We start from the raw sequence: 10,551 nt of genomic DNA on the forward strand, positions 1-10,551 counted from the left end.
AGTGAATGTTCGCAGTGTGCACCGGTCTGGCTGAAGGTCTCTTCCCTTCCCCAACACCCTCCCATCGTGCAAAATTACCCTGCCCAGCAGGCAGTGATGTGTGTGTCAGAAATTTTGCTGCTGTGCTCTGAGTACTCCTTATCTCCTTTGACCAGTTTCCTAACACTCCAATGTCCACAACACAGAACATGGGTGCTCTTTCCTGTCATTTTGACACTAATAAATGGACAGTGATTCTCAGTGTGGAAATGAGAATGAAGTTTTTTTTGAAGATAGGCTATAATAATTCCCATGCAGAGAACCACATGCGATGACACTGGATTCCAAACAGCAAGAATGTATGGTGAAGGTGAGGCCAACAGTGAGCTGAGAGAGGCCAGCCAGGATGTGTTTCAGTGAAGATGAGAAACAATCAGATAACACTTGTTTCCTCCAGGAAAGAAAATGTGGTGGCCAGGGAAAAGAGATGGGAAGAAGGCTGGTCATTGCCTATTCCACTGTGCACAGTTTGAATTTGAAGCCATGAAAAGTACTGCTTGGTTAAATTAAAATCATTCAAAAGATAAAAAATAAACATTTAACACCAGCACAATATGCTGGGAAACAAAATGAAAGGATTTCTGGTCTCGGTGCTGTAGGTCGCATAGCCACTCTTTCCTGGATTGAGGCTTTCCAGCAAAGGAGATGGGAAGTAAGGCTGGCCTGCTGGTGTGGACAGAGATTCCAGCAACATACACGACCTGGGGGCACAAGGATTGCTTCCTAAACAATGATGAGCACACAGCCACCTAATAGCCTGGATCGGCTGAGACCATCCTGATTTCAAACACCCAGTCCCCTTGCCTTCCTAAGAACCCCTGTGTTTCTCAGACTGAAAACGTGTTCTGAATTTTGTTCATGAAGTGCAGCCCTCGTTGAAATTCATCAAGAGTGGGAAAGAGCCAAAGTGGGAAGGAGCATGGGTTGATTGGCACAAAAGTAGGTCTGTTGATAAAGAATGGAAGTAAAGAGGACATGAGGTAGAAGTTTTGCTGTGAGTCAAAAGGACAATTTAAAAGTTGCCTAAAGAGGCACACGCCATCTCTGTTGCTGCCGTCCAGTTGGAAAGGAAACTCAGGTTCTTGCCTAATGGCCGAAGCCCCTCACAGAATGTCCCCCACCTCTACCAGCTGCCCACTGCCCCTCCCCCTCTGCAGAATGTCTGGGGTCCTATGTTCTAAACCTATTTACATTCAAATTTTACCTGCTCCACTGGACTCAGGAGCAACTGCTGAGCCAGGTCACTCTCTGGGTCCTACCCTTGACTTTTCTCATTGTGGAAACTGCCAGACAGCGATTGTCAGTGCCCAGCCTGAGGAGATGGCTTCAAATGGAGGTGAGCCTGTAGGGATGGGGGCATTATCCGAGTCTGCCATGCCTCAACTCCTTGGGAATTCAAATTTGACACTGCCCCTGGGGACAGTTGATAGGGCTGCTGTTAAGGAGGGAGGGAGGACTGGATGTCCCAAAGGACACCACACCTGGGGATGGCCATGGCACCCTGAGTCTGTGGTTAGGGAGGACGGCTCCTTAGAGGTGGACCAAGATGCCTGGGGGAATACACCATGTAGGGGAAAGGATGGAGTGGATGGATTGATCCTTTCTAGAAGGAGACAGGTCACGTCATTGTGTGTTTGTAGGGAGTGGTGGGATCATGTTGTGCTGGTGGCCCCTGGAGGATGACAGGCAAGCCCAAACCCTGTGCCGTGTCTTCAGGCACCTGGAAGGTGCCCTTCCATAGTGTTCAGAGGGATTTGGACTGGAATTTTCTAGATCTTAGGGAGGAGTGGGGAGAAGTGGTCTCAGCCAGAAAACTGTTGGGTAGGTTGGCTGTGACAGAGCATGTAGTGACAGCCTCTGGGTGGGTGAGGCTGGGGGCTACTGTAACTGCCACAGCCCAGAGCCTCTCAGCTCCCTCCCCAGACATGGCTTCTCCATCAGTTCAGGTAGCTGTTGGCTTTGATTTAACAGGGGTGGGGGCAGATGGGGAAGTTCAGGCAACACAGGGCCTGGGTTTCCTGAGTTGTTCTGAATTGTTTGCCCTTTTGTGGAAGCTCAGGTCTTCAGACCCATTTCCTCTTGTCTGCTAGCTCATGGCCCATCCTCTGCACTTTGTGTTACTGTGGAGATGAAGAATTTGCTCTTATTCCATTTATACTACCTCATGAACAGGGGACAGGTGTGGATTCTTGCTGGTTCTCAGTGGAAGGGTCTGGAAAGGCTGGTTTCCTTTTCAGTAGAGGAAAGAGAGTAGCACACAAATAGGAAGATGATTCTCTTATTATTATTATTCAAGTTAGAATATGTGTCCTGAATGCTGAGGTGCATGTGCTGTATCCCTTATTCCCCTTGACTAGAGACTGCATGAGGTCCTAATGAACAGGGATGAGTTCCAGACAACTTTGCCTCACCTGGCCCGTGGCCCAAGAACCCCTGGTTCTTGGTTGGTCACTATGTTCAGTTATTGGGAGCTCAAAGGAGAAGAAGGGCCAGAGATGGGCTCCTTGTCCCACTACCTATTGTAACATGACCAGCAGCTGTGAAAATCCTTAGACACCTCCCCTGATAGCCCTGCTGCTTGCCATTTGCTGGCTGTGTTCTAATCGTGTGTGGCTGTTGCTGGCTATGCAGTGACACTATCTCAGGGGACTCCACCACTGCCTCTCAGATCTGCTCCCTGGGAACAGAGCTTCCTGAGTGGCAGCCGGGACCATCTAGTACTGAGGAAAGGGTGGCCTGAATCTGACCCCTATTTAGCACTTGCTGTGGGTGGTGCCAGGACAATCACTTCCATGCTGGGTGTGACGAGTTATGGATTATCTTCAGGGTTCCTAGGGTGCTGGCTTGGGAAAGATTTCCATCCAGTGGTTTTCTTTTGTTGTGTTTGAGCTAGAAAAGAAAGGGATTTACAAGAGCTTCAGGAAAAGGAAGATTGAAGAGGAGATGGGGCCATAATATTCAGAAGCTTCTGGCTTCCTGTCGGCCTTCTGAGTGCCGAGCCATTGCCCTGGGGTAGGCCCCTCACCTGTTGCTGAGCATGCTGAGGACCACCAAGCCGCTGAGAGACTGATCCCTGACCCATGGCTTGGGAGATGCCTGTGAGGCTGACAGAGTCTGCCAGGGACACCCAAGGCAGACCCTCAGGCAGCAAAGGCTTGGCTGTTGCTTCTTGGGAGACAGGGTTTAGGGAGTCTTGGTGACCGAGGCCAGGCTCTCTAGTGGAGCGACTCTCCTTGGAGGAACAGAGCATCCGATGCACACTCAGGGACACTTGCAAGCTGCAGAGTTTCCCTGTCATAAGCCCTTAGCTGTTGGGACTCCCCTCTGATTCCCCAGTGACTAGTGTGGACCTGGAGACTCCAGCTCATTCACCTCTTTCGTTTGTCTCCACAGCATACCCAGTGCTGGGACCGGGCATGACCGTGAACCCTGGCACCTCCCTGTCTGTGTTCACGGCTCTGCCCTTCACCACACCCGCTCCCGGCCCAGCACACGGGCTGCCCCTTGTGACTGCAGGGGTTCCTCCAGGCGGCCCTCTGGTGCTGTCTGCCTTCCCCAGCACACCTCTGGTGGCAGGACGGGATGGCCACGGCCCGAGTGGGGCCGGGGCTTCCAACGTCTTTGTCCAGATGGGGACAGAGGTGGGGCCTGTGAAAGCCCCTCAGGTGCAGACCTTGGTCCTAACTCAGGCCCCCCTCATCTGGCAGGCTCCAGGCACCGTCTGTGGAGGTGTCGTGTGTCCACCTCCCCTACTCCTGGCAGCTGCTCCTGTGGTGCCTGTTATGGCTCCCCAGGTGGTTGGGGGCACCCAGGCCGGTGAGGGAGGCTGGTCCCAGGGCCTTCCTCTTCCACCACCACCACCACCGGCTGCCCAGTTGCCCCCCATCGTGTCCCAAGGGAATGCTGGGCCATGGCAACAAGGGACTCATGGAGAGGGCAGCCTGGCTTCCTCCCAGGCCAAGGCCCCGCCAGATGACTCCTGTAACCCTAAGAGTGTCTATGAGAACTTCCGACTCTGGCAGCACTACAAGCCCCTGGCCCGGAGGCACCTTCCCCAGAGTCCCGACACCGAAGCACTTTCGTGCTTCCTCATGTGAGTGTCCTTGGGGCATTGGAGCTGATCTTGCAGCTCACACATAAAGAGGCTGCTGGATGGACGGGAGGTCACGCTGTTCAGGGGAGCTTGCAGGGCGGTTGTGAGAGTGATGGGTTGCACTATGGGAAGATACATTTTCAACAATATTAATCTGGCTGTGGCTCAGGACAGACTGTCAGGGGCCTCATCTCAACTGCCCGTCACTGTCCCATGAGTCCAGCCAATCCTTACTTTCAATAATTTTCACAAAAATGTTTACAGAAGAACCAGGTCAGAGAGGGTTCCTGGTGTGACGTGAGCTACGGTTTGGGTTTAGGTCTTTGAGTACACACTCCAGTGCCTCCCCTTTAACCCAGTATTGATGGTCAGGAGCACCTCACATGGGGCTGGGGGGAGGAGCTGCAGGGCCCAGCAGGAACCTGGCACGTGCCCGCAGTTCTACCAAGGTTCAGTTAGCACAGTGGTGGTGGAGCCTGCACAGGGGGATGATCTTGGGCCCCGCACTGGGGTCGATGCCAGGCAGATATTTGCATCTTCACCCTCAATCCCTCCTAGAAAAAGGGACAATGATGCTTCATTCAGATGATGGCGAAGAGATGACTTGAGCTCACATATGACATGCATAGCACAGTGCCTGGCACATGCTATGACACATTACATGATAGCAATTATGATTGCTGTCCCCATTACTATCATTATCAGGACTAGGCCATCTAGGAGAGCACTCCCCAAAGCCACGGGCTCCAGTGACAGCTCTGAGTGCACCTCAAGCCCAGCAGCCCAGGGCCATGGACTGTGGTGGCTGTGAGGCAGCAACGTCAGCATCTGGGAGAGTTTGTGGTTTCATTCCCAGTCCCTGCCTCTCTCCACCCTGCGGCACCTCTGTCACCCTGTGTTTCCCACTGACGAGCAAACGGGAGCTTGAGCACATCCACCGTGCGACACACTGGCCGTTCCCCTAGGGAAGTCCCCTGCCTGGGGTGTAGGTGGAAGGTGGCCCCATCTTCATCCCCAAAAATCTCGCTGTTCCCGCACCCTGGAACTGGTTGCATTCCCCCTTGGAGCAGAGTCTGGGTGCACTGGGGACCCTGATTCTTGGAGTGGAGCTGCCCCAGGCTCACAGGCCTTTGCCATGGCTCTTGTGGGAATGTGGAATCTGGACCTGCTGCTGCAGTGGCATAGACACCACTCCGCTTTGGTTCTGGACGTGTGCTCCTGCTCCTCATGCTCCAGGGCCCTGAGGCTACATCCCCAGGGGCTGCCTTGCTCCAGAGTCCCCAGGAAGCCAGTTGAATGCTCAGTCCTGGGGCCCTGGAACCTGCACTTTAACCCTTGCCCCTAGGTCATCCTGTGTGCACACTGTCTCAGTCAGCTCAGGCTCTGCCGTAACAAATCCCATAGACCGGGTGCTTTATCAAGACACATTCATGTCTCCCAGTTCCAGAGGCCAGAAGTCCCAGATCAAGGTGACAGCAGATTGGGTGTCTGGTCAGGGCCCTCCTCCTGGCTGGAGAGAGCTGTCTCTGGCTGTGTCTCCTCGTGGCTGAGAGCAAGAGCCCTGGCGTCTCCTCCTGCCCTTATCAGAGCTTGGATTCCATGACTGGGACCCACGCTCATGACCTGCTCTAACCCTGATTGCCTCCAAATACTGACACACTGGTGCTGAGGGCTTCAGCACAGGAATGTTGGGGACACACATGTTCCACCCATAGTACTGAGTCCACTTCTCAACACTGAGGACTCGAGGGGCAGTCGGAAAGGCCACTTGGTAGCTTGTGTTGATGTTTGATCTTGGGGGTGTGTCCTGGGGCCTGAGGAGCCCACATGGGGGAGAACAGGACAGGAACAGATGGCAGGACAGGTGTGGGGAGGACAGGGGCCAGGTGTTGGGACCAGGTGGGCTTGGGATGAAGGGTGGGCTTATAGGCTGAGACTGACTGCACTGGTTTACAGCCCAGTTCTCCGATCCCTGGCCCGGTGGAAGCCCACCATGACCCTGGAGGAGGGACTGTGGCGGTCCATGCGGGAATGGCAGCACACGAGCAACTTTGACCGGATGATATTCTACGAGATAGCAGAGAAGTGAGTCTGGGGTCCTCGGAGCAGGGCCCGCGTGGCAGGGTGAGAGTGAATGACAGAGGTCCGGTGGCCATGGTGGCTTCTCAACGTGGAGTATGAGGAGGGTGTGGACAAACCCAGGACACTCTGGGCCCCTGGCTCCCTCAGGAAGCTGCTCCTGCCACCTAGAGTGCTCTGGGGTCTCTGTCCTGCCCTATTGGGAAGCACCCCCTGCCTGGCCTGGGGCCATCCCTGCCTTGACACTGGAGGTCATGGCAGGAGCAGCCAGCATCACAGCCCAAAGTGGGTCACCTCCAGCTGTGGGGATGGGGAGAAGGGGCACTAGTGACTATAGACAAGAGTGGGGTGCAGGCTCCTCACAGCAGTGGCCAGAAGTCAGTTTTCTCCCATCCCAGCCTGGCCAGGGAGTTGGGTTGGGGAGACCTGTGCCCGGGACACCATGAGACCTATCTCTGGCCTGACTGCCTTTGCTCCTGGGCAGTCCCCTCCATGAAGACAGACAGACAGACAGCAGCCTCAGGGGAAAGGGGCCCTGTTCTCTGGGCTCAGCTTTTGCTTCCTCCTGACCTGGGGTCTCCCAGGCCTCGTGCCCCTGGGTTATCTTTCGGGGGCCCACAGTCCTAGCCTCAGGACTCCTGCATCTGGGCATCATCCCTGATGCCTTCTGCCATACACCCCACCCCTGGCCAGCTGAAACCTGGAGGAGGGGTCCCCCGGGACCCTCCTGGACCTCGTGGCCCTGACTTGAGTCAGGAAGCCCCATTGATGCCATGGGCTCTGCAGGGGCCGAGTGAGGGAGGGTGAGCCCAGAACTCTGGGAGCAGCTTCCTCCTGGGACTGGGGAATGGGACACAGTGAGGGCCTGGACAGCCCACCCGAGGCACTCCCTCCCATCCCTGCCCTTGGTCGCTGCCTGGTCCTGGGTGGAGGGGACCTGGACCCTCTCAGCACAGCCTGGGCCTCCTTCACCGCCAGGTTCCTGGAGTTTGAGGCTGAGGAGGAGATGCAGATTCAGAAATCACAATGGATGAAGGGGCCCCAGTGCCTGCCTCCTCCAGCCACACCGAGGCTTGAACCTCGAGGACCCCCGGCCCCTGAGGTGGTCAAGCAGCCAGGTATGGCTTCCCACATTCCCACAGGAGCCACGGCAAAGACCAAAGGGGCCAAGGGAGGCCACTGTCCCCACACCCCATGCTTCCCTTCAAGAGGGGGATTTGCTCCCTCCAACAGGACAGTTTCTGGGAGCATATGTTGGGTATTGACTTGGTCGAGTTTCCTAGCTACTCTCTCCCCTCTCCTGTCCAAAAGTCCACATATGCTTTGCCCAGGAAGCAGGGATGAGTGGGGAGAGTACAGGGCACATTGGTGGCTCCAAACTTCCTCCCAAGCGATGCTGTCTCAGATGTGCCCCTCCTGCCTCCTCCGGGGGCGCTGTGGTTAAGGTGGACCTGACCCAGCTGGGACCCACTTCACATCTCCAAGCCCTGCCCTCCCCTGTGTGTTGCAAGCAGGAGGAGCGGCCCTCACCACGCCCATACTCCTCCCTCTCTGCCTCAGTGTACCTTCCCAGCAAGGCCGGCCCCGAGGCCCCGACTGCCTGCCTGCCACCACCCAGGCCCCAGAGGCCAGTGACCAAGGCCCGCCTGCCACCACCCCAGCCCCACCGACGAGCAGAGACCAAGGCCCGCCTACCACCACCCAGGCCCCAGAGGCCAGCAGAGACAAAGGTCCCTGAGGAGATCCCCCCAGAAGTGGTGCAGGAGTACATGGACATCATGGAGGAACTGCTAGGGCCTTCCCTCGGGGCCACGGGGGAGCCCAAGAAACAACGGGAAGAGGGCAAAGTGAAGCAGCCACGGGAAGAGGACTGGACGCCCCCAGACCCGGGCCTCCTGAGCTACATTGACAAGCTGTGTTCCCAGAAAGACTTCGTCACCAAGGTGGGCTGGAGTGCTGGGGTCTGCTGGATTCTAGGGGGTGGCACTCCCAGGTCCTTGGAATTAAACTCTGTTCCTTCGCTACTCAGCAGTGTGTGTATTTCCATGGATTTGAGTGTCTGTGTATGTGATTGTGTGTGTCTGTGTGTTGCTGTGTGTTTGTGTCTGCGGTTTGTTACTGTGTGTCTTTGTGTGTCTGTGCGGGTGTGAGTGTGGAGTGTGTACCTTACCTGTGTCTGTGTCTTTTCCTGTGTCATATGTGGGTCTGTTTGTGTGTCTGTGTGTGGTTTGTGTGTCTCTGTCTGTGTGTGTGTATGCTACCAGGTCTGTGGTCTGTGTCTGTAGCTGGTGGTCACCATGATATGAGACAGCCCCAGGAGGGTGGAGATGGGGCGCTTGCTGCTTTCTGCATCTCCTCCGGGTGTCCTTGGCTCCAGGTTACTCCCTGCCCAGGAAGCTCATGCCTTCTTCCTTCTGTTTCCAGGTGGAGGCCGTCATTCACCCCCGATTCCTGGAAGAATTGCTTTCCCCAGATCCACAGATGGATTTCTTGGCTCTAAGCCAGGAGCTGGAGCAGGAGGAAGGACTCACCCTTGCCCAGGTACCCCAGGGGCAGGAGGGACCCGGCACACAGGGCCCACCTGATTGTCTAATCCCCCCCCCGGGGATGCCTGGCTTCTTGGGGAACCGCTCTGGAGTGGGAAGATGCAGGGTCAGAGGGAGTAGGATGGACAGGAGCCAGGGAGGGGAGTCAGCATGCAAGCTGCGGTGAGGCCCAACGGGATGCCCGGCAGAGCCACACCCTCTCTCTTTGACATAAAGCCCAGCTGCCTCAGGCTTCCCTGCCTGCCGCCCAAGTGCCCTGGTCTCCACCACCCTGGGCCCTGCTCACACCTGGGGCAGTGCCAGTAAGTGCCCCCTTTCCTCCCGCAGCTAGTGGAGAAGCGCCTCCTAACTTTGAAGGAGAAACAGCATACGAGGGCAGCCCCTGGTCGTAGCACGGCTCGGTTGGACTCAAGTTCTTCTAAGTTTGCAGCTGGCCAAGGAGCAGAGAGAGACATCCCTGACCCCCAGCAAGGGGTTGGCATGGAAACCTGCCCACCCCAGAAGGCTGCCCGGGACCCTCAGGGACGAGGCAGAGCACACACTGGCATGGCCAGGTCCAAAGACTCTGTTGTGCTTTTGGGATGTCAGGATTCCCCTGGGCTGAGGGCTGCCTGGCCAACCTCTCCTCCCCAGGACCACAGACCCACCAGCCCTGGCCTGGGGAGCAAGGATGCCTTGGATCTCCCTGGAGGGTCTCCTGTCCGGGAGTCACATGGGCTGGCTCAGGGATCAAGTGAGGAGGAGGAGCTCCCCAGCCTGGCCTTCCTCTTGGGTTCCCAGCACAAGCTTCTGCCCTGGTGGCTACCCCAGAGCCCTGTCCCTGCCTCAGGCCTTCTCAGCCCAGAAAAGTGGGGACCCCAGGGAACTCATCAGTCCCCATCTGCTCAGAGAAGAGGCCTCAGCCTAGCACCCTCTCCTGCCACGAAGTCCAAGAAGCAACCTCTCTTTGGAAGCCCGTCCCCTGCTGAAAGGACACCCCACCCAGGGCCTGGGCTCAGGGTCTCTGGGGAGCAATTCCTGACTTGGGGGATGGGTGAGCCCTCACAGTCTCGAAAGAGAAAGGGTGACCCCTTGGTCTCCAGGAAGAAGAAGCAGCATTGTAGCCAGTAGGGGCTTCTGGGCAGGCTCTCTGGGGCCAATCCCCAAGGATGGGGCTCTGGCATCCGATGCCCCAAAGCAGTCAAAAGCTTCTTCTCCCCCAGTGCTGATCTTGCTGGGCCTTAGCTTTGGAGGGTAGGGGAGGGAGGGGAGGGAGAGGGTGGCTGAACGGGGAGGGCAGGAAGGGAGGGTCTGGGGGGAAGGGGCTGGGGAGTGGGGGTGGGAAGCAGTGCATTGGGGGCCTCGTGTGTAAATGTGAATAAATGTAGTTGTGTTGGAAAATGCTCTCGGGGCTGCTGCCTCTGTCCTCGGTGCTGTGCTGCTCCGTGGAGGGTGTCTGTGAGGGAGGGCAGAGGAACTGGCAGATGCCAGGCTCTGGGAACCCACAGGGGCCGGCCCCACTCTTTCCTCCTGGCGTAGGGAGCCCCTTCAGATGCTCCAGGGACTGATAGATGCTGACGAAGCCCTGATCCCTCCCACCACCCACTCACAAGGCCCTGCCTGCTTTAGGGAGGCTTCTTGGGGCCTCCCATCATTATCAGCATCCCTGGAAAGTCCTGGGATTGGAGAGAGCTGGCTGGCTCTTGTTCTGCTTGGTGGGAGCTGAGGAGAAGGCAGCCGCCTGCAACGTGAACATGGGGAAAGGAGGCTGCTCCTGCTTAACCCTCATCAGGAAGAGCACGGGCACTGGGCTGA

General features: G+C 56.7%; 1 protein-coding gene across 2 annotated transcripts; it reads left to right on the forward strand.

Moving 5' to 3' along the window:
• The first annotated feature begins 1,260 nt into the window (after positions 1–1,260).
• Positions 1,261–10,314, forward strand: LOC129006274 (NUT family member 2D-like). 2 transcript variants are annotated; one of them, XM_054435816.1, is made up of 7 exons: positions 1,261–1,375; positions 3,433–4,132; positions 6,089–6,217; positions 7,190–7,329; positions 7,772–8,154; positions 8,636–8,752; positions 9,085–10,133. In XM_054435816.1, exons 1-7 carry the CDS (start codon positions 1,360–1,362, stop codon positions 9,865–9,867), a joined length of 2,268 nt encoding a protein of 755 aa, XP_054291791.1. In that variant the 5' UTR covers positions 1,261–1,359; the 3' UTR covers positions 9,868–10,133. The 2 variants fall into 2 exon arrangements, with proteins under 2 accessions (XP_054291791.1, XP_054291792.1); XM_054435817.1 differs by lacking the exon at positions 9,085–10,133 and adding an exon at positions 10,276–10,314 and having other exon boundaries at positions 1,345–1,375.
• Positions 10,315–10,551: the final 237 nt, after the last annotated feature.

The sequence above is a fragment of the Pongo pygmaeus genome, chromosome 8, assembly GCF_028885625.2.
Source record: "Pongo pygmaeus isolate AG05252 chromosome 8, NHGRI_mPonPyg2-v2.0_pri, whole genome shotgun sequence".
NCBI classification, from domain to species: domain Eukaryota; kingdom Metazoa; phylum Chordata; class Mammalia; order Primates; family Hominidae; genus Pongo; species Pongo pygmaeus.

Coding starts and splice junctions, on each gene's coding strand:
- LOC129006274 (XM_054435816.1), top strand. Junction 4,133..6,088: donor GCACTTTCGTGCTTCCTCAT/GTGAGTGTCCTT, acceptor ACTGGTTTACAG/CCCAGTTCTCCGATCCCTGG. Junction 8,753..9,084: donor AAGGACTCACCCTTGCCCAG/GTACCCCAGGGG, acceptor TTCCTCCCGCAG/CTAGTGGAGAAGCGCCTCCT.